At 37.6% G+C, this 23,601-nt stretch overlaps 1 protein-coding gene across 1 annotated transcript in view; it reads left to right on the top strand.

The window, feature by feature from the left end:
• NEB (nebulin) overlaps positions 1-23,601 on the top strand; it is a gene marked incomplete at both ends in the record, with an annotated part of 193,074 nt that overhangs the window by 31,380 nt on the left and 138,093 nt on the right. Inside the window, 13 exons of the mRNA XM_084236383.1 lie at positions 702-800; positions 3,076-3,180; positions 3,943-4,050; positions 4,135-4,248; positions 6,911-7,108; positions 15,558-15,665; positions 17,241-17,339; positions 18,120-18,224; positions 18,312-18,419; positions 19,772-20,083; positions 20,185-20,391; positions 22,576-22,680; positions 23,372-23,479. Coding sequence (XP_084092509.1) covers positions 702-800; positions 3,076-3,180; positions 3,943-4,050; positions 4,135-4,248; positions 6,911-7,108; positions 15,558-15,665; positions 17,241-17,339; positions 18,120-18,224; positions 18,312-18,419; positions 19,772-20,083; positions 20,185-20,391; positions 22,576-22,680; positions 23,372-23,479 — 1,776 coding nt within the window. The remainder of the gene's footprint in view (positions 1-701; positions 801-3,075; positions 3,181-3,942; positions 4,051-4,134; positions 4,249-6,910; positions 7,109-15,557; positions 15,666-17,240; positions 17,340-18,119; positions 18,225-18,311; positions 18,420-19,771; positions 20,084-20,184; positions 20,392-22,575; positions 22,681-23,371; positions 23,480-23,601) is intronic.

Below are 23,601 nucleotides of genomic sequence, written 5' to 3'. Positions count from 1 at the left end.
GAAAGAATAGGTGATAGAGTGTGCTGCCTCTTGTGAAGTGTGCATTTGAGAGAAAGAGGTAGACACTAAACAAAGAACATAGAAACAAGAGAGATCAGACAATGATAAGGCAACTGATGTATAATAATGCTACAGAATTAAATAGGATGACATGGGATAAAGACCAAATGGACACTGTAGGCTGGGTATTCAAGGAAGGTATAAGGCAGGAATGTGCAGCTACACCAAGATCAGGTAGTGGGGGAGATAGCAGGAGAACAGCCTAAGGAAAGAGGAGCTTGGAATTTAAAAACTTGAATTGATGAGTTGGTGAATGAATGGCCCGGGGAGGAGGACAGTAATGAGAGGTAAAATGGCAAGAGATGAAAGAGGGGTAGAATAGGGCACTTATGAATAGGGCACTTAAGCCAAAGTAGAGTTAAAATTGAATACCATATCCAGAGGAAAGTCATTGTGAACTTCAGCAGAGAGGGGGATTAATTTGGTAGTTGAGTTGGAGCAGGGAGACCGGTTTAGAAGCAACTTCAGTGGGGAGAGATTGAGAGAGAAAGCAGGGAAGGATGTGAGAGGGGATCAACAAAGTTTTCAGGAACAATTTCAGGAGCTATATTTGTCTGGAGGCTTTTTTATGTTAGTGTGTATATGAACCAGAATAAGAAGATACATTATGAAATTTCATTAAAGAACATCTTCTTTTCTAGCATACCTACAAAGTTCATCCAGATAAGACCAAGTTCACAGCTGTTACTGATTCTCCTGTACTATTGCAAGCTCAGCTCAACACAAAGCAACTTAGTGATGTAAGTCCCTTGATTCATACAAGTGTGTGTGACTCCGAATGCTTTGCCTGTTTGAAACACAAACATTTACACAATTTTCACTGACTCAACTATCATCCCAATTCAAGATTTGTGTAATAAAATTAAAAAGAAGCTGCTAGATTGAATAGTAGCACAGGGGAAATTATGTGAGACAATAACAAAAATTAACTATTACCTCTTCAAGAAAGCACTAATTTTTAGTGGACATTTGTTCATTAGGACCTGTCAAAAGATCCAAAAAGATGCTTACTAAAACTTCATGCCAAGTTAAATAAACAACAAAAGCATCCACTTTGGTTGGTAATAAAACAAGTATTTCCTCTTCAAAAGTTTGCTAACAAAAAGAGCACAGAAGACTTCAAGCAATAATGAGAAAACCAATGTAGGATGATGATATAGAATTAAAAGAGAATGACATGAAAGAATGATGGGTGGCCATTTTATATTGGTGGTTAAGGAAGGTCCGTGGTAGAATGGTGAAGCTGTCCCAAGATCAGAGAAGAGCTGCAGTGCTTCTCAAACATTCATGATCACATGGACCACGTAGTGACTCTTGTAAAAATGCAAATTCTGATTTAGTAGGTCTGAATCTGTTCTGATTCTCTAATAAGCTCCTAAATAAAGTCAATGCTGTGATTGGTAGACCATGCTTTGAGTGCACATCCTTGTCAAGACAGGAAAATGAAGTACACTAAGTTCTCACTTAAAGTCATGGATAGTTTTTTTGAAACTGTGACTTAAGCAAAACCATGTATAATGAAAGCAATTTTACCATAGGATAATTGATATAAGGCAGAGTTAAGTTCCCATGGCATATTTCTGGTAACAAAAACATCAAACTTCCAAATAATAACCCCAAACACTTCTAATACGCAAAAATTATTTGTAGTCATTCATTTTCCAACTTGCTTATTCTAGTTCAGGATTATGGTTAGCCAGAGCTTAACATGGTTACTTAGGGAGTAAAGCAGGAACCAACCCTGGACAGAACCATTTCTTTGCAGGGCACCTTTACACATACACACCCTCCCCATGTGCACTCAGACTGGAACACAACGAATCCAGTGTGCCTCCTTGGCATGTGAGAGGAAATCTGAGTAATGGGGGAAACCCATGAAGATGTGGGGAGAACATGCTTTTATGACCATTATAATAAAATGTATTGAACAAAATGGAGGTTATTCTAGGACCTGCTGTATATAGTTTGTTCTATTATGCAAAGTGTTTTAGTAACACGATTAGCTCATATGCAATTGGTCAAAAAAAAAGAAAATGGTGTCAGTATAATCCAGAAATCTTCTAGGTTCATGTGCAACATTTCCTATCATCTTAATATTTTGAGTCACAAGAAGGAACAGCAGCCTAGATATTAACATCACTGACCCAAATGAACTTGACTAGCTGCAGAGGAATACCATGCACTATCGAGGTCCCTACCACCATGCTCTCTTCTCATTGAACTGTTTATGTTCTGTTTTGAAGGTGCTTATAAGCACAGTTCTCTATCTTGAGTATCAAGAGCTGTATTCCCTCTTTCCATTCCCATCCTATGACCTACTGTCATCTTTCTAAATATTAAATAAACTACTATCTTTTATAAATTTAATAATATATCTTTAAACTGTGCTAGTATTTTATTTTGAATTACTCTCATTTTTATTAGTGCTCTGATTACAGAATTTCATAGATTTTGAATGTTCATGTCTTTGTGAAACAGTCTAGACATTTAAATCAGTGAGTTTAATTTTTTTAAAAGATTTATTTATTTATACAAGAACTGGGGTACAGTCAGAGGTGTGGGAGGGTGAGAGGATTCACCAGAGACAGAGTGGGGAGCAGTACAGGTAGATGGACCAAAGACACTGCTGAGGGGAGCAACAGGAGAGGCAGGAGAGGTCTGCTGCGCCTTGTGGGTTTCTCCCTGGCTCGCTGGGAATCGAACCCACGCTGCAGAGGCTGTGGACAGACTCACAGCACTGCTCAATCCACTGCGCCACCAGGGAGGCCCTAAATCAGTGAGTTTTACTCATATGCATTGTGACAGCATTTTCAAAATGACAACCTGAAGTTTGCTTATTCTGCAATTTCTGATGAGTGAGTGACAATCTGGACCTTGTGCTGAACTTTGATAGGATTGACTATTTCTTTGAAGCATTTTTCTAAAATGAGTAGCAATCACTTAGCCATATATAATCTCTTCGGTAAATTGAAGTTCTTACTCTAAACTGTTTGGCCATCCTCTATTGTTTTTCAGCTAAATTACAAAGCAAAACATGAAGGTGAAAAGTTCAAGTGCAATGTACCAGCAGATGCACCACAGTTTATCCAACATAAAGTCAATGCCTATAACTTGAGTGATGTAAGTACCAAATCTACAAAAACCTTTGTTTGTATGCACGTGCAAAGAAATGTTATATGTGTTATAACAGACTAGATTAAGAGTTATGCAAACTAACAATAGAGATTATTACCAGATGATAAATGTAGCTTTTAAGGCCTAAATGCTCTAAGGCTCTTACTTATGTAAGATTTCATTTTCCACTGTCTTGTTACCATTGGGAACACTTTCAATTACTTCTCTGCTAATTCCTAGAGCTTTATAGGATCGCTTGTTTGTAAATGTTATATGTCATCTTCTCTAAGTGGGATTCATTTTATATCATCCTTTACACATTAGAATAGCAGAGTCTTTGGAAAGGTCACAGGTTATTAGCAAAATTATATTTATTAGGGGGTGGGGAGAAGAAGCTAGGTGATAGGTAAATCAATAGTTATACTACCATTTGGTAAATAAAGTATTTATAGGTGAAATAATTCTCTATATACAGTCATATATCATTGAATAACAAGGATAGCTTCTGAGAAATTGTCATTAGATGATTTCATCATTGGGCAAACTCAGAAAGTATAAATAATTACACAGACCTCGATGGTATGGCTCACTACACACTTAGGCTATATGGTGTAACCTATTGTGGCTGCTGTTGTATAGAGGTCTGTCATTGAAACAGAATTATACAATGCATGACTGTAGAAATGTTCAGAGTTTTTAAATCTTTTCTGGAAGAATCCATGTTAGATGTTGTATTTACAATTCCATTGTTAAAATCTTCCTGTCTAGAATGTGTATAAGCACGACTGGGAGAAGAGTAAAGCTAAGAAATTCGACATTAAAATGGATGCCATTCCCCTGCTGGCAGCCAAGGCCAACACCAAGATCACTAGCGATGTGAGTATGGCCCAGTCTCCTGGGCAGGGAGGCTGGGAGACATTTCATGGCAGGTGGAATCTGGCATGTGTGATGTCTTTGCAGGTGATGTACAAGAAAGACTATGAAAAAAGCAAAGGGAAGATGATTGGTGCCCTCAGCATTAATGATGATCCCAAGATGCTGCACTCTTTGAAGACGGCCAAAAACCAGAGTGATGTGAGTGCTTCTGTCACTCTGTCTTGTTTTCAGATGGTAGCCTCCTTCCAATGCCTGATGGCAGTGGCATGTATGGGGATTCCATATCCTTGGGCTCTCTCAGATTCACAACAACCATCTACATCTATTTTGCTAGTAGAATGGTTCCTCAGATTCTTGTACCTCTCTCATTTGAGGAAATTACTAGTTTGTACTTGATGTCTATTGAATTTTGAGAAAAGTAGGTGCTAGTAATTATTGACTGTAATTCTCATCACATTTTGGAAAATGTCACTGCATGCTCATATTAACTTCTAGTTGAAAATAACTTTTAAAATGATTATTTTAAAATCATTTTTATTTTGGAAGAAAATCATGAGTCACAGATAAAAATCTCAGTATAGGGCCTCCCTGGTGACCTAGGGTTAAGTCTCGGCACTATCACCACTGTGTCCTGAGTTCAATTTCCAGCTAGGGAGCTAACCCACATATGGTGCAGCGGACCTCTCCTGTCTTGCCCACTGCTCCCCTCAGCAGTGCATTTTAGTAGATCTGCCTGTCCTGCTCCCAGGTCTGTCTCTGGTGAATCTTATCCCCCTGTACCTCTGGCCTGCACCCCAGTTCTATTAAAAAAAAAATCTCGGTATATCTATCTGTCATTGTTCTTTATTGATTTTAGTATTAGTATTGGAGTAGGATCAAATGAAAAATTCTTTTGATTGTAAGTTCCTTAAAGAATCTGATGAAAGATTTGGAACATCTATCTAGAATAACTAGGTTCTTTTCATGCATGACCTTCATAGAATTCATGGATTCTCTGATGCTTATCTGTGGGCCATGCACCATCTTGTGATTACAATTCTTAATATAGGAAGGCAAACACCAACTACTGCAAGTTTTACTACACACTGTTTTTAAAATGTTTAGAGACTTTTAAAGTGGTAAGAATATTCAACAATATTCAGATATTAGTTTGTTTCACTTTAACCATATGTTTACATCGTGATCCACACATACCCTTTTAATTCATTTTATATTTACTATATAATGACTTTCAACATTCCACTTGGTAATTTTCTTTATTAACTTCACTACAAATTATGTCAGTATGTAGTGCACAAATACATAATACACAAATACATAATACCTGTTCTCTAATTCCTTCTCCATTATAAGAACATTGTAGTTCTTAGTTTATAGTGTGTCTTTTATCTTGGGTTGTTAGGCCACAGTAGAACCTATTGAAACCCTAGGTACATAGCAAGTTTTCAATGAATATTTGCTAATTGATTGATGGTGATAGCCAAAAGAAATAGTTAATGGTAAGTGATTCTCACATAATATCCAGGCAAAATGCTAAGTGGCAGATGTAGACCACTTTTAGCTTTTAAAAAGAACTTTTTGAAGTCATTTGGCTCTGACAACATTTTATATGTGCAGGTATGACCAGGAGTAAACAAATCAAGCAATTTAGCCAAAACACCTCTCTCTAAACACTGCTGGTACAACACTGTTTGATCAATATTGTATTATTTCTAATAAAGACAAATGGTCTGTATTTTTTTCACTGTTCTTGCAGGCCACCAGAAAGTTTCCATATTTTCAATTATTTTACAATTAGGTGAGAGTGACTACCCACAAAATATTAGAAGGAAGATCACATTCCTTAAGAAAGCTAAAAGATTGGATCATTTGCCAAAGGACTGTCTCTAGAAGATTTATAATGCTCATTTATACTTGCTAACTTGGGTCACTCTCTTTAATACTTATGTGATTATGAGAAGGCATAATGACTTCAGAATTTTTCTAAAGTCACAGGGTTAGTTTTTTTTCTCTCTGTTAAAATAATTGGTGATTAGACATGATGAAGCTGGGTTTGACCTAATTAGTACCATGCCTATCCATTCCAGAAAATTAGTCAATAAAAGTGCCTCGTGAGACCCAGTCAGTACATTTGGTTTATGAGAACACTGCAAATAAGGGCTAAGGTTACTTTAATAACTCAGTTTCACAAACTTTTCTCCTTTGAGATTTTATAATGACTGTAATCTTAAATTTCCTTTAAATTGTTGCCAAAATTAAATTTGGATGAAAAAAAAGTATGGGATTCTCAATGGGCTTTACCTACTGTCAAAAACAGAATGGTCAGTTTGAAAAGTCAGTGCCTAACCATTTAAAGGTGATTTTATGAAAGCCAAGAAGTCACGTGTACAGCTCTATTTATGAAGCAGCCATTTTATAACATCAGAAATGTGAAGTAATTATCACATATTTATCAATTAAAAAGTACTTTCTTATTGGCAGTACTAACTCTTTAAAGGTTAGATTACCTTAGTAGAAGTAATATTTGTTAGTGGTCTTTGAAGAACTGTCTTTTAAAATAAAATAATATCTGACTGAAGCAGAAGCAGTTACCTACCTATTCCTAATGTCTGATGATTGCTCTTTGATAAGAAATCTCTTTGATCTAAAAAAGAGATTTGAGAAGATCTATCCATGTATGAATTTTTTTTGGGGGGGTCAGATTCAGTGATGTCTAACATAAACAAATTTTAGAAAAAAATTATTATCCAGCTCTTCAGATCTGTTTCCTTAACACATATTTATTGTTTAGAGAGATCTCTGTTCTTAATGGAAATCCATGCAAAATGTATAGTAATAAATGGTAATTTCCTATTTGTAGCGTGAATATCGTAAAGATTATGAAAAGTCAAAAACAATCTACACGGCACCTCTCGACATGCTCCCAGTCACTCAAGCTAAGAAATCTCAGGCAATTGTCAGTGATGTGGACTATAAGCACATCTTACACAACTACAGCTATCCGCCTGACAGCATCAACATGGACCTTGCGAAGAAGGCTTATGCACTGCAGAGTGATGTAAGTACCCAGATTTCCCCATTCCGTCTTTAGAAAGCAGAAACTGAAAGGAGTTTCTAAACTGAGTGATGCTTTTGGCAATTCTCAGAGATCACTGCATTGTCTACTGTATATGGCAATGGAAAATGGGAAAATTACCCTTGTGGTTCTCCAAGAGTTAGAGGGACTTGCTATAGCATACACCTCATCATTGCTTCCCTTTGGAAAACGTATCAGCCTTGCTGAATCTAGAATTCCAATTTGTAAATCTGGGAAAAAAACAAAGTAGTTGTTTTGGGGATTTATATGCGTGCTAAATACCCAGTGTGGTGCTAGGTCCTGCCGGGTTCTCAATAAACATTCAGTGTTACGATCATCACCATTATCATAATCATCCCATTCTTCATTACCAATATTTTTTAACATAGATTGTTAGCTTGTCTGAAAATAAAGTATCATTTACAATATCAATTTTTGTAACACCTGTTTTTTTCTGTGGCTCAAAACTTCTTCATGTAAATTAATTTGCTGAGCTATGCCATTGAACAGTTTATCCTAACAACTCTCTAGTTTTTAATGTGGTGAAATGCACATAACAAAAATTTGCCATCTTTACCATTTTAAAGTCTACATAAAATTAGTGCAGTAGCAGTTCTTTATATATACACTGAGATTACAAGTCTCTAGAGCTTTTTCATCTTGCAAAAAGGAAACTCTACACATGTTAAGACATTTCCATTTCCTCCTCCTCTTAGCCACTGACAACTACCCTTCTTCTTTCTGTTTCTATGAGTTGGACTGCTTTGTAGACCTCATAGAAATAGAATCACATAGTATTTGTCTCTTTGGGATTGGCTTATTTCACTTAGCCTAATGACCTCTAAGATCATTAATGCAATAGCCTGTGTCACAATTTTCTTCTTTTTGGGGTTGAATAGTATCCATTATATGTATATACCACATTTTTTTTTTTTTATCCATTCCCCTGTCAGTGAACATTTGGGTTACTTCTATTATTTGGCTACTGTGGCTCATGCTGCTGTGAACATGGGTATGTAAACATCTCTTTGAGAGCCTGCCTTAAATTCTTTTGAGTATACACTCAGAAGTGGAATTGCTAGATTATATGCTAAATATATTTTCAGTTTTTTGAGGAACAATCATACTGTTTTCCACAACATATGTATAAGTTTATATCCCCACTACTAATAACTCCATTTTGTGCATTGTTATTTAATTTTGTGATTTCTTTCCCCCTCCAAAATATATCATAAGTCTTGAAAGGCAGGAACCAAATGGCAGCTTGAATTTTCATTCCAATTAAAGATCCATACTATAGATTTATGATTTGAATTCTGTATAAAGAGTGTACCACCTATGGCCAGGCAGGAGTAGATCATTATTTTAATAGCATCAAGTAACTGTGCCCCAATAGAACAAATTCCAAATGATAACTGCTCTCCACAAGAAATTAGCAAGTGCAACTAATTTAAAGTGCACTGTAGCCGGTGTAGACACACTGTCACGATGACCACACATGAAGGGCATGCATATCATGCACTAACTGGTCTCTTTTCTTATTTCATCAGAAAATGAACAAAATTACCCACTTTCTTTTTTTTTTAATTTATTTATTTTTTTAAATAAATTTTATTGTTATATTCCCCATACAATTGCAGCCCCCCCATTCTGACCCCAATCCCTCCCCTCCCGCCCCCGCCCCCCTAAAAGTGTCTCTGGTTCATAGTTTTTTGTTGATTTTGATTTTCACTTTCTTATAGTTATTCATTTTCCTGGTCCCTTATTTAAGTTTTCTAGATTCCTGCTATGAGTGAGACCATCCGGTATTTTTCTTTTTCTTTTTGGCTTATTTCGCTGAGCATGATCCCTTCCAGCGCCATCCATGTTGCTGCAAATTGCATGTGTTTATCTTTTTTGAATGCTGAGTAATATTCCATGGTATATATGTACCACATCTTCTTGATCCAGTCATCTATTTTTGGGCATTTGGGTTGTTTCCAAAGCTTAGCTATTGTAAACAGTGCTGCTATAAACATAGGGGTGCAGGTGTTCTTTGGAATTGATGTTTCTGTGTCCTTTGGGTAAATTCCTAGGAGTGGAATTGCTGGATCATATGGAAGCTCTATGTTTAGTAGGTCCAGAAATCTCCACACAGCTCTCCACAGTGGTTGGACCAGTTTGCACTCCCACCAACAGTGCAGAAGAGTTCCTTTTTCTCCACACCCTCGCCAACATTTGTTGTTGCTAGCTTTTTTAATATGTGCCATTCTCACTGGTGTAAGATGGTATCTCATGGTAGTTTTGATTTGCATTTCCCTGATGACAAGTGATGTTGAACATTTTTTCATATGCCTGTTGGCCATTTGTATTTCCTCTTCAGAGAAGTTTCTTTTAAGCTCTTCTGCCCATTTTTTGACTGGATTATTTTCTTTGTTGTTGTTGAGTCTCATCAGCTCTTTGCAGATTTTTGTGATCAGTCCTTTATCATTAGTGTTGGGTGCAAAAATGTTCTCCCAGTTGGTGGGGTTTCTCTTTGTTTTTGTTATTGTCTCTTTTGCTGTGCAAAAGCTCTTTAATTTGATGTAGTCCCAGCTGTTTATCTTTGCCTTCACTATCACTGCTTTGGGTGATGTGTCTGTAAAGATGTCTTTGATGTGCAAATCACGTAGTGTTTCACCTATATTTCCTTCTATATATTTTATGGTTTCAGGTCTTATGTCTAGTTCTTTAATCCATTTTGAGTTGATTTTTGTGTATGGTGTGAGGTAGTGGTCAAGCTTCATTCTTTTGCATGTAGCGACCCAGTTTTCCCAGCACCATTTATTGAACAAACTTTCTTTGCTCCAATGCATAGTCTTTGCTCCTTTGTCAAAGATTAGTTGACCATAAATCTGTGGGTTTATTTCTGGATTTTCTATTCGATTCCATTGGTCTGTATGTCTGTTCTTGTTCCAATACCATGCGGTTTTGATGATTATGGCTTTGTAGTATAGTTTGAAGTCTGGGAGTCTGATGCCTCCATTCCCTTCTTTTTTTTTCAGGAGAGCTTTGGCTATTCGGGGTTTTTTGTGATTCCATATGAATTTCATCAATAATTGTTCTATTTCTTTGAAGAATGACATTGAAATTTTGATTGGAATAGCATTGAATCTGTATATTGCTTTTGGAAGGATGGCCATTTTAATAATGTTTATTCTTCCAATCCATGAGCAGGGGATGTCTCTCCATTTCTTTGTGTCTTCTTCTATTTCTTTTAACAGTGTTTTATAGTTTTCTTTGTATAGGTCCTTTACCTCTTTTGTTAGATTTATTCCCAAATATTTGATTTTTTTTGTTTCAATAACAAAAGGGATGGTCTTTTTGATTTCTTCTTCTTCAGATTTATTGTTTGTGTATAGGAAGGCTACTGACTTTTGCGTGTTGATTTTGTATCCTGCCACTTTACTGAACTGATTGATGAGTTGAATTAGCTTTTCTGTGGAGTTTTTGGGGTTCTCTATGTATAATATCATATCGTCTGCAAATAGTGATAGTTTGACTTTTTCTTTTCCTATTTGGATTCCTTGGATGTCTTTCTCTTGTCTTATTGCCCTGGCTAGGACTTCCAGTATTATATTGAAAAGCAATGGTGAGAGTGGACATCCTTGTCTTGTTCCAGATCTTAATGGAATTGCTTTCAGCTTTTCACCATTGAGAATGATACTGGCTGTTGGCTTGTCATAGATGGCCTTTATGATGTTGAGGTATGTTCCTTGTATCCCAAGAATTTCAAGGGCTTTTATCATGAATGGGTGTTGCACTTTGTCGAAAGCTTTCTCAGCATCTATTGATATTATCATATGGTTTTTATATTTCTTTTTGTTGATGTGTTGGATAACGTTGATTGATTTTCGGATGTTAAACCATCCTTGTGCCCCTGGAATGAATCCAACTTGGTCGTGGTGAATTATCTTATGGATACATTGTTGGATTCTGATAGCTAAAATTTTATTGAGGATTTTTGCATCAGTGTTCATTAGGGAGATTGGCCTGTAGTTTTCCTTTTTTGTGTTGTCCTTGTTCGGTTTTGGTATTAGTGTAATGTTGGCTTCATAGAACGTGTTTGGTATTGTCCCTTCCTTCTCAATTTTTTGGAAGAGTTTGTGAAGGATAGGCACTAATTCGTCTCTGAATGTTTGGTAGAATTCATTTGTAAATCCATCAGGTCCTGGGCTTTTGTTTTTGGGGAGGTTTTTGATTACCATTTCAATTTCGCTAATTGTAATTGGTCTGTTTAGGTGTTCTATTTCTTCTTTATCTAGCTTTGGGTGATTGTAGAGTTGTAGGAATTTGTCCATCTCCTCTAGATTGTTAAACTTGTTTCCATATAACTGTTCATAGTAGTTACTGATTATTCTTTTGATTTCTGCTGTGTCCGTTGTGATTTCTCCTCTTTCATTGATGATCCTGTTTATTTGTGCTTTCTCCCTTTTTTCCTTTGTGAGCCTGGCTAGGGGTTTGTCTATTTTATTGATTTTTTCAAAGAACCAGCTCTTGGTTTCATTGATCTTTTGGATTGTTTTTTTAGTTTCAATTTCATTTATTTCTGCTTTGGTTTTTATTATTTCTTTTCTTCTACTGGTTTTGGGGTTTTTTTTTGTTGTTCTTTTTCTAGATCTTTGAGCTTCGAGATTAGGTTGTTTCTTTGCGTTCTTTCTTGTTTCTTGATGTGAGCTTCTATTGCTATATATTTTCCTCTTATTACTGCTTTTGCTGCATCCCATACATTTAGGATATTGGTGTCCTCCTTGTCGTTCAATTCAAAAAATTTTTTAATTTCTTCTTTGATCTCCTCATTAGTCCAATGGTCTTCCAGTAGTGTGGTTTTTAATCTCCATGAGGTAGGAAAGTTCCTTGCCTTCTTTTTATGGTTTATTTCTAGTTTGATGCCTTCATGGTCAGAAAAGATGGTTGATATGATTTCAATCTTGGTGTATCTGTTGATGTTTGTCTTGTGCCCCAGTATGTGATCGATCCTGGAGAATGATCCGTGTGCGCTTGAGAAAAATGTGTACTCCGTTTTTTTGGGGTTTAGTGTTCTATAGATGTCTGTTAAGCCTAATTGCTCTAGGTCCTTATTTAGAGCTTTGGTTTCTTTACTTATTTTTTGTCTTGTTGATCTATCCATTGTTGATAGTGGTGTGTTGAAGTCTCCCACTACGTACGTGTTTTCTCTGATGTCTGTTTTCAGAGAGGACAACAGTTGTCTGATATATTTTGGTGCTCCTTCGTTTGGTGAGTATATGTTAATGAGTGTTATTTCTTCTTGAAGTATTGTCCCCTTGATCATAATGTAGTGACCATTGCGGTCTCTTTTTATCTTTTTGAGTTTGAAATCTGTTTTATCTGATATAAGTATAGCTGTTCCTGCTTTCTTTTTTGGTCCATTTGCTTGTAGGATTGTTTTCCATCCTTTAACTTTGAGCCTATTTTTATCTTTTGTAGCTAAATGTGTTTCCTGGAGACAGCAAAAGGTTGGGTTTTGTTTCTTAATCCAGGCTGCAACTCTGTGTCTTTTTATTGAAGAGTTTAGTCCATTTACATTTAGAGTTAATATTGATATGTTAACATCTGTATTTGCCATTGTGTTTGTCTTTCCTTTGATTTTATTTATTTATTCTTTTAATAACTTTTTTTTTTTTTTGGCCTTCTTTCATTGTTATTCGTCCCTCTGAGGTTCTGGCTTTAGGACTCCTTGTAGTATTTTTTGGAGTGGGGGTTTAGTTGCAATGAAATTCCGGAGTTTCTGTTTGTCTGGGAAGGTCCATATTCTTTCTTCAAAGAGGAAGGAGAGCTTTGCGGGATAGAGTATTCTTGGTTGGCATCTGTTTTCTTGGAGTCTGTTGACTATGTCCCTCCACTCTCTCCTTGCCCGTAGTGTTTCTTCGGAGAAGTCTGATGTCAGCCTGACTGGTTTTCCTTTGAATGTTATCTGTTTCTTCCCTCTTGCCAGCTTCATTATTTTTTCCTTGTCCTGGATTCTTGGGAGCTTTACTATTATGTGTCTTGCTGTATTTTTCCTTTCGTCGTGGAAGTTTGGTGTTCTTCTTGCTTCTTGTATATCAATTTTCAGCTCCTTCTTCACATTTGGGAAGTTCTCTTCAATTATCTCTTTGAATATTTTCTCTGTTCCTACATCTCTCTCCTCTCCTTCTGGTATTCCTATAACTCTTATATTTCCTTTCCTCATGGAGTCAGATAGTTCCCGAAGTCTTTCTTCGTTCTTTTTCCTTCGTACTTCTCTTTCCTTTTCTGTTTTGGTTCTTTTTATTTCTGTGTCTTCAAGATTACTTATTCGTTCTTCCATTTCATCTATTCTGCTTTCATTGCTTTTCCCAGAATTCTTTAGTTCTTCCATTAATTCTTTGATCTCCTGCATTTCTTTTACTTCCCTCTTTAGGGACTCAATTTCTTTCTTCTGACTATTGTTTTCCCTCTCTAGGGACTCAATTGCATTCTTCTGATCGTTGATTATTTTTCCCTTATCATTGTTTTCCTTTATGACTTCTGTCAGTTTTTTAATCACGGCAATTTTAAATTCTCTTTCTGGAAGGCTCAGAAATTCTTCCAAGTTATTGTCTTTGCAATCTGGGGGCTGGCTTTCTTTTTGTGGTGTGCTTTTTCTCTGGAGAGTTGCTAGGTTGCGTGTGGTTCTTCTCCTCCCTACTGTCTGTTTTCTAATTTGCTGTATGCGTTGGGACACTGTGTTGTTGGGACTGGCCGGCATCTTGGGTGGGCTTCTCTGTTCCCCTCTGGTTCTTCCAGGAGTCATCTGTCAGTTTCAAGCAGCCTTTACTGGAGAAGGGTCCCTGTTCTAAAATGCCGATGTGGGGACACACTCCCCTGTGCGCCTGGTCTGCCCCGGCGGTGGGTTCCTGCTCCCCTCTGGGCTTGGACTGCAGGCCAGAGGGGGTCTGGCGTGGGCGAACTTCCCCCGCTCACCTCTGGCTCCTGAGGAAGCCTTCTGCAGGTAGTCTTTACTGAAGAAATGTCCCTGTTCTAAAATGGTGTGTGGGACACACTCCCTGCGCGTCTGGTCTCAGGCACACTCTTTTGCGCGCCTGGTCTTCCCCAGCTGTGGGTGCTCGCTCTCCCTGTGGGCTCAGACTACTTGTTCGGAAGGGGCCCGGTGTGGGCTAACTGCCCAGCTGGCCACTAGCTCCTTCAGTAGCCTGTGCTGGGGTCAAGTCGCTAGGTGGCGCCAGAGATCTCTCCTAGAGTCCTTGGGGAGCTGATTTTCCACCCCGTGGGACAGGGAGCAGAGCGGGGATGGTAGGGTACACCTCAACGGCTTTGGGGTGCTGTGTCTGCCTTGTGCCCCACCGTCGTGGGGAACCCACGCCCCTAATTTCGTGCCCCGGGTCTCAGTTCCAAAGCCCTCAGTTCCAGGACTTGGGCTGTAGCCCAGATCAGTGGCGCGGGAATGGCGCCTTTTGAATCCCGCTCCCCTGCCTGGGCGCCTTGTTCCTGCTCACTCAGGGGGGGCCTCCGCCGTCTCCCCGCAAGCCTAGGTCGCAGGCGCGGGGACCTGGGCAGCTGCGATCCGGTCCGGATCCGCGCCACTTTCTGGGCAAGCTTACCAGGCGGCCGGGGCTGTGTGCTGGTGCTGGTCTCCTCCTGGGGGGCGGGGCTCTCTTTAATGGCGCCTGGAGCTCACCTCCCTGGCGGATCCTACAGGGTTCGCCTCAGCTCCCGTTCACGGGGTGTGGTGGCTGAAATAGTTCCTTTCCACTCACAGTCCCACTTGCTGCGTCCGTTTTTCTTGTTGGCCGTTTTGGTTTGTTGTTTCCCTCCTCTCTGCCGGTCAGAGAGTGCCGCCTCTGTGGGCGGGGGAGGGGAGCATGGTTCTGCGCTTCCCTCCCTTCTGGTCCTCTTTTATGGCCACTTTCTTCTTTGGGCAGTTTGCTGGAGTCGTCCGTTTATCTTCCGTGTCCCAGTTCTCACTGGGACCTGCCGCTTTTCCTCCCTATTAACTTTTTTTAATGGGAGATCTTACTCGAAGCGTCTCCTCGCCGCCATGTTGCTCCGCCCCTCTCAAAATTACCCACTTTCAAGGTGACTTTCAGTCTTAATTTGACCATAGAAACATCACACTTAAGACTACTAGTGACTGAACAGCTCTTATTTGACTATCTAAATATAACAATTTTAGTTACTCCTTGAAATACAGCTTTGAATGTAGCATTTGTCCAGATTGGAATTAAAGCTCCACATACTTTCATTACATTGGAAATAAAGATGAAATGGAACATCTGCCAATCACAAGAAGAGCAAAAACCTAATGATTATTAAAATCTCTCAGAAGGAAATGTCTAAAATAAACTTAATGTATGGAGTGATAAAGTGTGGTCAGAAATATTAAAAACAATACATTGGGCAAAGAAATTTAACCTTTCTCTTGGTGTTTTAGGTTGAATATAAGGCTGACTACAACAGCTGGATGAAAGGCTGTGGCTGGGTGCCTTTTGGGTCCTTAGAAATGGAAAAGGCGAAGAGAGCTTCCGACATCCTTAATGAGGTAAAACCAGTGTGTGTGTGTGTGAGAGAGAGAGCAGATAAGCATACCCTTTTCGGTCACTAAAATTTGTTACATTTACCACTCATGATGGACATATTCTCTAACAACTTAATAAGGTATGATTTGTATAACAAAATTCATCTATTTTAGCTGTACATCTTCACAAGTTCTCATAAATGCATATAATTGTGTCATCCCTACAATTGAATTTTAAAATCCTGCTAGTACCTCAAAAAATTTCCCTTGAAAAATTCCCATTCCCATCTTCAATCCCAAGCAAACACTGATCTGCCTTCTTCTGCTTTACTAGAAATTTCTTTTGTATCAGGAGTCTTTCATTTAGTATAATGTTTTTGAGGTAACTATGGATACATAGTTGTATATGTTTCTTCTGTAATTCATTCCCTTTTATTCTTGAATAGTACTCCTTTGTGTGACTATGTTTCATTTTTGTTGCCCTGTTGGTGGACCTGCAGATTTTCCCCCAATATTTCTGATTATGAATAATGCATCTAATGAATTTACAGACATTTTCTTTGAAATACTATATTATATGTATTATTGAAGTACTATTACTCTATGTATTATTCTTGATGACTGTGAAGGAGTATATGAATTATTATTCAATCTAGAAAAAACAATATATCCCATTGTTGTGAAGTGACTCTGTCTCTGTCATCAAAGAGGTTAGACTACAGGAAGAAGGGACAGAGGCTCTGAATGAAGGCTGTCTTCACATTCAAGTTTCTTTTTTTTGTTCTTGTTTTGTGCTTTTGTTCAGTTTTGATGAAAACTGACCTATCTACTCAGAAATCTTGGAGAATAAGATCTCCTGGGATAGTGGTTTTCAGAAATTTGAAGTTGAAAGACTGATGCACACACAAAAAAGTGGGATGTATAGTGTGCACAAAGGAAGAGGACTAGGAGAATAAATGGTGAAGATTGTGGGAATAAGAGTGGCTAGAATTTGCCAACTCCAGTTGGATACTTCCCTCTGTCATCCTGCGTGCTTGCTCAACACTGTAGTGATAGCATATGGATTAGCCACTTTAAGTCTTACAAAGCAAAATCCTTACTCTCTAATTAATAATCTGTAGTTATTACCCTTTTTCCTCACTTCCGCCTCCCTTGTCTGGAGAACTTCTTTACTTCAGTTGCTGATGAAATGACAGGGAGAATGACATCCCTGAGAACTTGTTGCTGTCATAGAAATATATTCCTTTGGTCCTTGTTTGCTTTTCTTAGTCCTTTAGAAGAAAACACTGTGATGCTTCCAGATTCTGCTTAGCTAAGAGTGCCCTCTTTTATGTCATAAGAAAGAAATTAAGAGTCAAATCTGGTTCCTAAAAGCTGTATTGGTCTGCCCTGCCCCCCAACAGTGCAAAGTTAAACTGATACTTTTAAAGATTCGCTTTTGTATGATATTCATTTTCCCCCACATCAACCAAAAATCTAATACTTTTATATTTAATTTAGAGAAATTCTTGTCCCCCCTTCAAAATAAATTTCTAGGGTTTTGACAGATTAGCCCTCAGTGAAAATAACACTATTTTTGCTTTTTATTTCACCAAACAGAAAAAATACCGTCAACATCCAGATACTCTCAAGTTTACTTCAATTGAAGATGCTCCCATTACAGTACAATCTAAAATTAACCAGGCCCAAAGGAGTGATGTAAGTGTTAATCCTATTTGTATTTTAATAAATACTAACTATAACAGTTATATTTGTATTCTATATGTATCAATTACCTGTAGTTATTATTGAGGCTCAATTACATGAACAATTGTGTTACTCTTCCAGCTTTTCATTTAAAAAAAACCTCACAAGATTAATATGTTTATAGTATTGAATCATTGTGCTGACTGTCCTGTCAGCCACTGACATTGCTTTTCAAGGGAAAACATAAGAGGCTTCTCTGGATGACACGAAGCACTATAAGCCTATTTCTAGGAAAGACCAGGAAAATTACCATAGGCACTACATCACATGGAAGAGTTATATTTTAAGTCAGAGCTAAGACAAAAAAAAAAAATCATAAAACTACCCCCAAATCCCTTCAGTCACCCACAAAGTATAGATGGTGGTGTATCCTACACTATCAGCCTTGCCTATGCTTGGGAAAGTCTCTGCAGGTTAACATTCTCATCCAGTCACCTCCCTATGCTAAGTCACCTCCAAAAGGAGCCCTACGTAAGTCCAGATGCTCCTAGTGCATGTCTAGGGAACTTTGTCAAGGAAAATTCAGCACTAAGATAGGACCTTTTGCAATTGTATAAAAACCTTAAATATACAAATATTTCCAGATGAACATAGCCATCGTGCAGACTGTCTTTAGTAAAAAGGACCTCTGTGCCATGGGATCCGCTTTCAAAATATTTTCCTGTGTCATTAAATCATTCCTCCTACATTAATTATTTCTTTGTTTGTTTATGAGTTTTTCTTTTCTTCCAGATTGTCTATAAAGCCAAAGGAGAGGAAATGCTTCACAAATACAGCCTTCCAGCGGACCTGCCCCAGTTTGTTCAGGCTAAAGTTAACGCCTACAATATAAGTGAGGTACGCACATGAGCTTGACTGCTGATTGCCTGGTAAGCCTTTACTAAATGTGGTCTGAGTTACATCCAAATGCCATTTTTCTTTCAGAAAATGTACAAAGCAGACTTGAAAGATTTGAGCAAGAAGGGATATGACCTGAGAATTGATGCGATTCCCATCAAAGCTGCCAAAGCTGCCAGGCAGGCAGCAAGTGACGTAAGTCCAGCCATTGGTCACCTGTATGCCATCAGGAAATGGGGGTGGGTGACCTCTGGTTGGGTTGTTTATCCAAAAGTCACCACAAATGTCATCTCTGACTAGAAATAGGTTTGGTTAAAACTATTTAGAAAGGAAAGTTCTGAATTTTATGGTGGTAAGAATTTCTATAACCTTTACTGACCCATTCTAATCAAGCCTCTAATTTAAATTATCACCTAATTTCTCTTGTGGAAATAAACAAATTGCTATTTTTATGTCATAATAACTTACAGATGGTGAAATTTTATCTCAAAACTTGCTTAATTTATATGAATTCCTCTCTCCTTTTTCAGAGTCTTTATTCTACATTACTGCTACAGTCTTTATTCTACATTATTCTACATTACATTCCTAATAGTCAGTGATGAGGTTCTATTACAATTAGGAATTTTGTTTCTTTTCCTAACTTTAACCCAGATGTGAACTGAAGTCACTTAGCTCTGTGAGAGTAAGTTGACTCAAGCCTCCCCCAGTTATTCTGGTGACTTTTTCAGATACTCTGTGTTTGTTGTGCTGACCACCTGTGGCTCCTGGTCTGTATACAATGGTTTTTCTCTGACTTCCTGGACCCTCCTCACCTGGGTTGACTTCCTTTTCTGCTCTGCTATTCTAGATATGAAACACAGCCCCTTCCTTTTGATTTTTTCTTCCCACTCCCAAGCACAATTTCATTGGCTATTTGAAATGAAGTTTACAGAGCACCAATGTAAATACATTACAATTAAATGATAAATGTCCATGTTCAAAATGCCTTGCTCCAGAATTTCTCACAGATTCCAGTTCTCAATAGGTTTTCTGCTCTAGCTACATCCAACCCCAACATACACACAAATCGGCCCTCAAATCTCTGCTTCTGAGCTTCCCAGTTTTCTCCCCAAGGAAACTCACTTTTTCTCCCTTTATTATTCAGAGCCAATTAGTTTTAACATATAGTTCACTGTGGGTCACCCTTTGAATAGCCAAAGATTCATGGAAATTCTACTACTCTGAATATACTACTACAACTACTACTCCTATGTTGCTGTTACAATTCTATTACTAATCAAATAGACTGCTACTTTTCAATGGTATGAATTATGGTAACTCCCTTACCCCAAATCTCTCTCAAGTGGCAGAAGCAACTACGCAATCAAGTGTGCTCTGATATTTTTTTCTACCAGTGTACATTTTATGTATGTGCAAGAATATCTAAAAGTTTATTGAAATAAAATAATTTCTGGGGAAGTTTAATTGCTTCTAATATGATCTCATTTTTGGGGTAAAATCTTCATAACTATTGTTAAAAATATGTCTACCTTTATTTCCAACAGGTTCAGTACAAAAAAGATTTTGAAAAGGCCAAAGGGAAAATGGTTGGCTTTCAAAGTCTCCAAGATGATCCTAAACTGGTTCATTATATGAATGTGGCCAAGATACAATCAGAACGGGAATATAAAAAAGACTATGAGAAGACAAAAACTAAATACAACACGCCCCATGACATGTTCAACGTTGTTGCAGCTAAGAAAGCTCAGGATGTTGTCAGCAATGTAAACTATAAGCATCAACTCCATCATTACACCTATCTGCCTGATGCCATGGACCTGGAGTTGTCTAAAAATATGATGCAAATACAGAGTAATGTAAGTGACATTTACTCCACATGACAACCCAAAGATCAGAGACTGCCTTGAGAGAACCCACTGCCTGGGGAACTCACCCCTCTTTTTCCCTTTTGTTGTAGAATGCCTACAAGGAAGACTATAATACCTGGATGAAAGGCATTGGCTGGGTACCTATCGGCAGTCTTGATGTAGAAAAAGTTAAGAAAGCAGGTGATGCCCTGAATGAAAAGAAGTACAGGCAACATCCAGACACCCTCAAATTCACCAGTATCGTGGACTCCCCAGTTATGGTCCAGGCAAAGCAAAATACACAGCAAATCAGTGATGTAAGTATAACAAAAGAGGGGGAGCACAGAGGGAGGGGCTTAAATAAGAGTAAACATCAGCTCAGAGTTTTGATTCTTCTGAGCCAATATCATTTCCTTTAAAATTATTATTGTATTAAGAATGGCAGTCATTTTTAGTTTAGGCACTATAAGTTTCAGTTTTCTTCCATCTTGCCTTCTACCTTCCTTTTTAAAGCACTTGGTCCTCTTCCACTACCTTTGAAATTCTGAATCCTGGATAAATTTGACATGCTGCAAAAAGTTCTGCTTGACATGCACACAAACAAAATTTAAGCTGACACCTAGATACTTTGTTATGGCAAATTAATCATATTTAATTCAATATTAAATTGATCACATTTGGTTTTATATGTAAGGAAATAATGCACATGACTATATGATTTTGCTCATCAGAATGCATCATACACAATTACTTCAGGGACTTTAAAAAATATCTTGGTGAAGATTAGTATATTGTCTGTCTGCCTGTCCATGAGCAATAACAATGCTCTGGCTGACGTCATGTCTAAAGGGAAGTTTGATGTAAAGGAGAGTCAAAAGTTTTCATTCATTAATTCATTGAATGAATGTTTTTGAGCTCCTTCCAAGTATTATGTGCTGATGGTATAAAGCTGAAAAGAGGAGGATTAGAGGGATATAGAATATAATAAGAATTTACATGAGAGTATAAGACAAAGGCATGGATAGAAACATAGTCATTTAGGGCCTCCCTGGTGGCGCAAGGGGTTGAGATGCAACCTATGAAGTTATCCGCAGCCACTGCAGCACAAATTCGATCCCCGGCCAGGGAGCTACGCCCATAGTGCAGCATACCTCTCCCGCTACTTCCCTCAGCAGTGTATTTCAGTCACTCTGCCTGTTCTGTTCCCCGCTCTGTCTCTGGTAAATTCTCTCACCCCCCACACACCTCTGGCCTGTACCCCAGTTCTTGTATACATAAATAAATAAATATTAAAAAAAACACAAGAGTCAATTAGGGAGAAGAATGCTATAGGAGAGGCAAGTGCTAACTAAGTACAAAGGAAGCAGGTAACAGCCTACCAGAGCTTCCCTGATAATAAGGGAAGAGCATTTTCCTGGTCAAAGGGTGTATGTTGATGGTCAAGGAACAATGAATGGAAGGATAGTGAAGGGTTCAGGATTGTAATATGATCATTGAGGAGCGTAAAAGCTATTTTATAGAGTCTGGATGTTATGGAGTAGGTAATGAGAGGTGCTGAAAAATTTTAATCTAGAGAGTTCATTATCAAATTTGAATTTTAACAGAAAACTGGCAAAGTGCAGAGACTAACAGAAGAGAGATTGTAGGCAAAGAGATGAATTAGAAAGCTGTTAGAGAAATCCAACAGAAAGCTTATTTGGATTTCAACTAAGACAGAAGTAATGGGAAAAAAAGATGTTTAGAAGGTAGATGTTTAGAAGGTGGATTCTGTTAATGCTTAGATGTGATTTCTAATGGCAGTGAGGAATTAAAGATAACTTTTGGGTTCCTAGGAGGAATTGTTTAGCATCGAGGGATTTATTTAGATACCATTCATTCCTGACTTTACTTGTGATATATGATGTTTCACATCGGCATGGGGGAAATAGGGGTATATCTGGCAACGATAATTAAGAGATGAAAATATATTTGTGATTCTGGTTCTGTTTTATAACAGTTTTAGAAATTTAATAATTTCTTTTCCATTACCAAGGGACAGTACAATGTGATTTCTGTATCATATTCTTTGATGTCTTTCAAACATTTTTAAAATGACAAAAAAGTATAAATATGAAATGGTAAACTGGATTTTAATTAAGAGTTAAAAACAAAAACTCAAGACTTTAAGAACCATTTATTCCACTAGCAATGAATAAATTTTTCTGGCTTTGGCAAATTGTTATTCATATTGGGGTTTCATCTTTGAACTTATTTTCCACTCATCTCTGCCAGGCAAATAATTCTATTTTCTGAAGCATTTTCTGTTTTAACACATAGAGTGCTGGATATTTCTAAAATAACAAGATGCTTGAATTTCTTAAAAAGAGGAAAATATCTGATAATTTTTAATAATACAAATAGCGGTGGGTTGTGCTGGAAACAGCTCTTTAAGCATTCAGCTAATGTATTTCCCTTTTTGTTCTATCAGTAATGAACTTTATTTTTATGACTATGTGTTGCAGATCTTATACAAAGCTAAAGGAGAAGATGTAAAACATAAATACACGATGAGTGCTGATCTTCCTCAGTTTGTACAGGCCAAGTGCAATGCTTACAATATAAGTGACGTAAGTAAGGTCTTTGGGTGTGTGAAGTCCGGATGTGATTAAAATAATAATAGAATTTTAGAATAGCATAGGGTCTTGAAAATTTTTAGGTTAATTTCTCACATGTACCAGTTGGAGTATATCCTGTGATAATTATTCTCTCTTTCTTGAGTCTAACTTTTCAAGGGTAGGCAACTCAAAAAGATAAACATTCTTTTTTACAAAGAGTCCAACATCTATTCCTCTAAAACTTTGACTTAGTTTTCCTATTGTATATGTGGAGAAATATACTATCCTCTAGAAAACTAAGAGTAAATGAATTTTTTTTACAACAAAATTTTTAAAGTAGACCACCAGGTTTTCCCTGGACCTTTTTTCCACAAGATTGATGGAACAACTGGCTTTTGTCTAATTGGCCTTTACAGGCTGTGCTTTCAGAACATTTATTACTTCCTCTGGGTCCATTCCAGCATTCCAAGATCCTTCATCAGTATGAGTCACAATCAGACTTTGGTGAATAATTAGTGTAGAGTTCAATAATTTGCTACACAAAATGTGACATTTTGCTAAGGTGCTATCCTAAAACAGCATGTTGTATGGGTGATTCCTTTAGTTATTATCTGGAAAATAATGAAATACTTCGAGCAGTTGAGGAACAATTTTGCCAATTAATACCCAGCATGCTGACATCCTTTCTCCTTTCCCATCCCAGGTCTGTTACAAACGGGACTGGCATGATTTAATAGCCAAGGGCAACAATGTGATGGGTGATGCTATTCCCATTGCTGCAGCCAAAGCATCAAGAAACATTGCGAGTGATGTGAGTAAAAATTTTAGGTGCAATCTCGGTGATTTTGCCCTTTATTTATTTATTTATTTTTGATTTTGCCCTTTTAAAATGTAACCAAATGTGTGTTTGTGTAAATGATACCACATTGAAAA

Source organism: Talpa europaea (assembly GCF_964194135.1).
Source record: "Talpa europaea genome assembly, chromosome: 1".
Classification (NCBI taxonomy): domain Eukaryota; kingdom Metazoa; phylum Chordata; class Mammalia; order Eulipotyphla; family Talpidae; genus Talpa; species Talpa europaea.
This window is presented reverse-complemented; position numbering and strand designations above follow the sequence as displayed.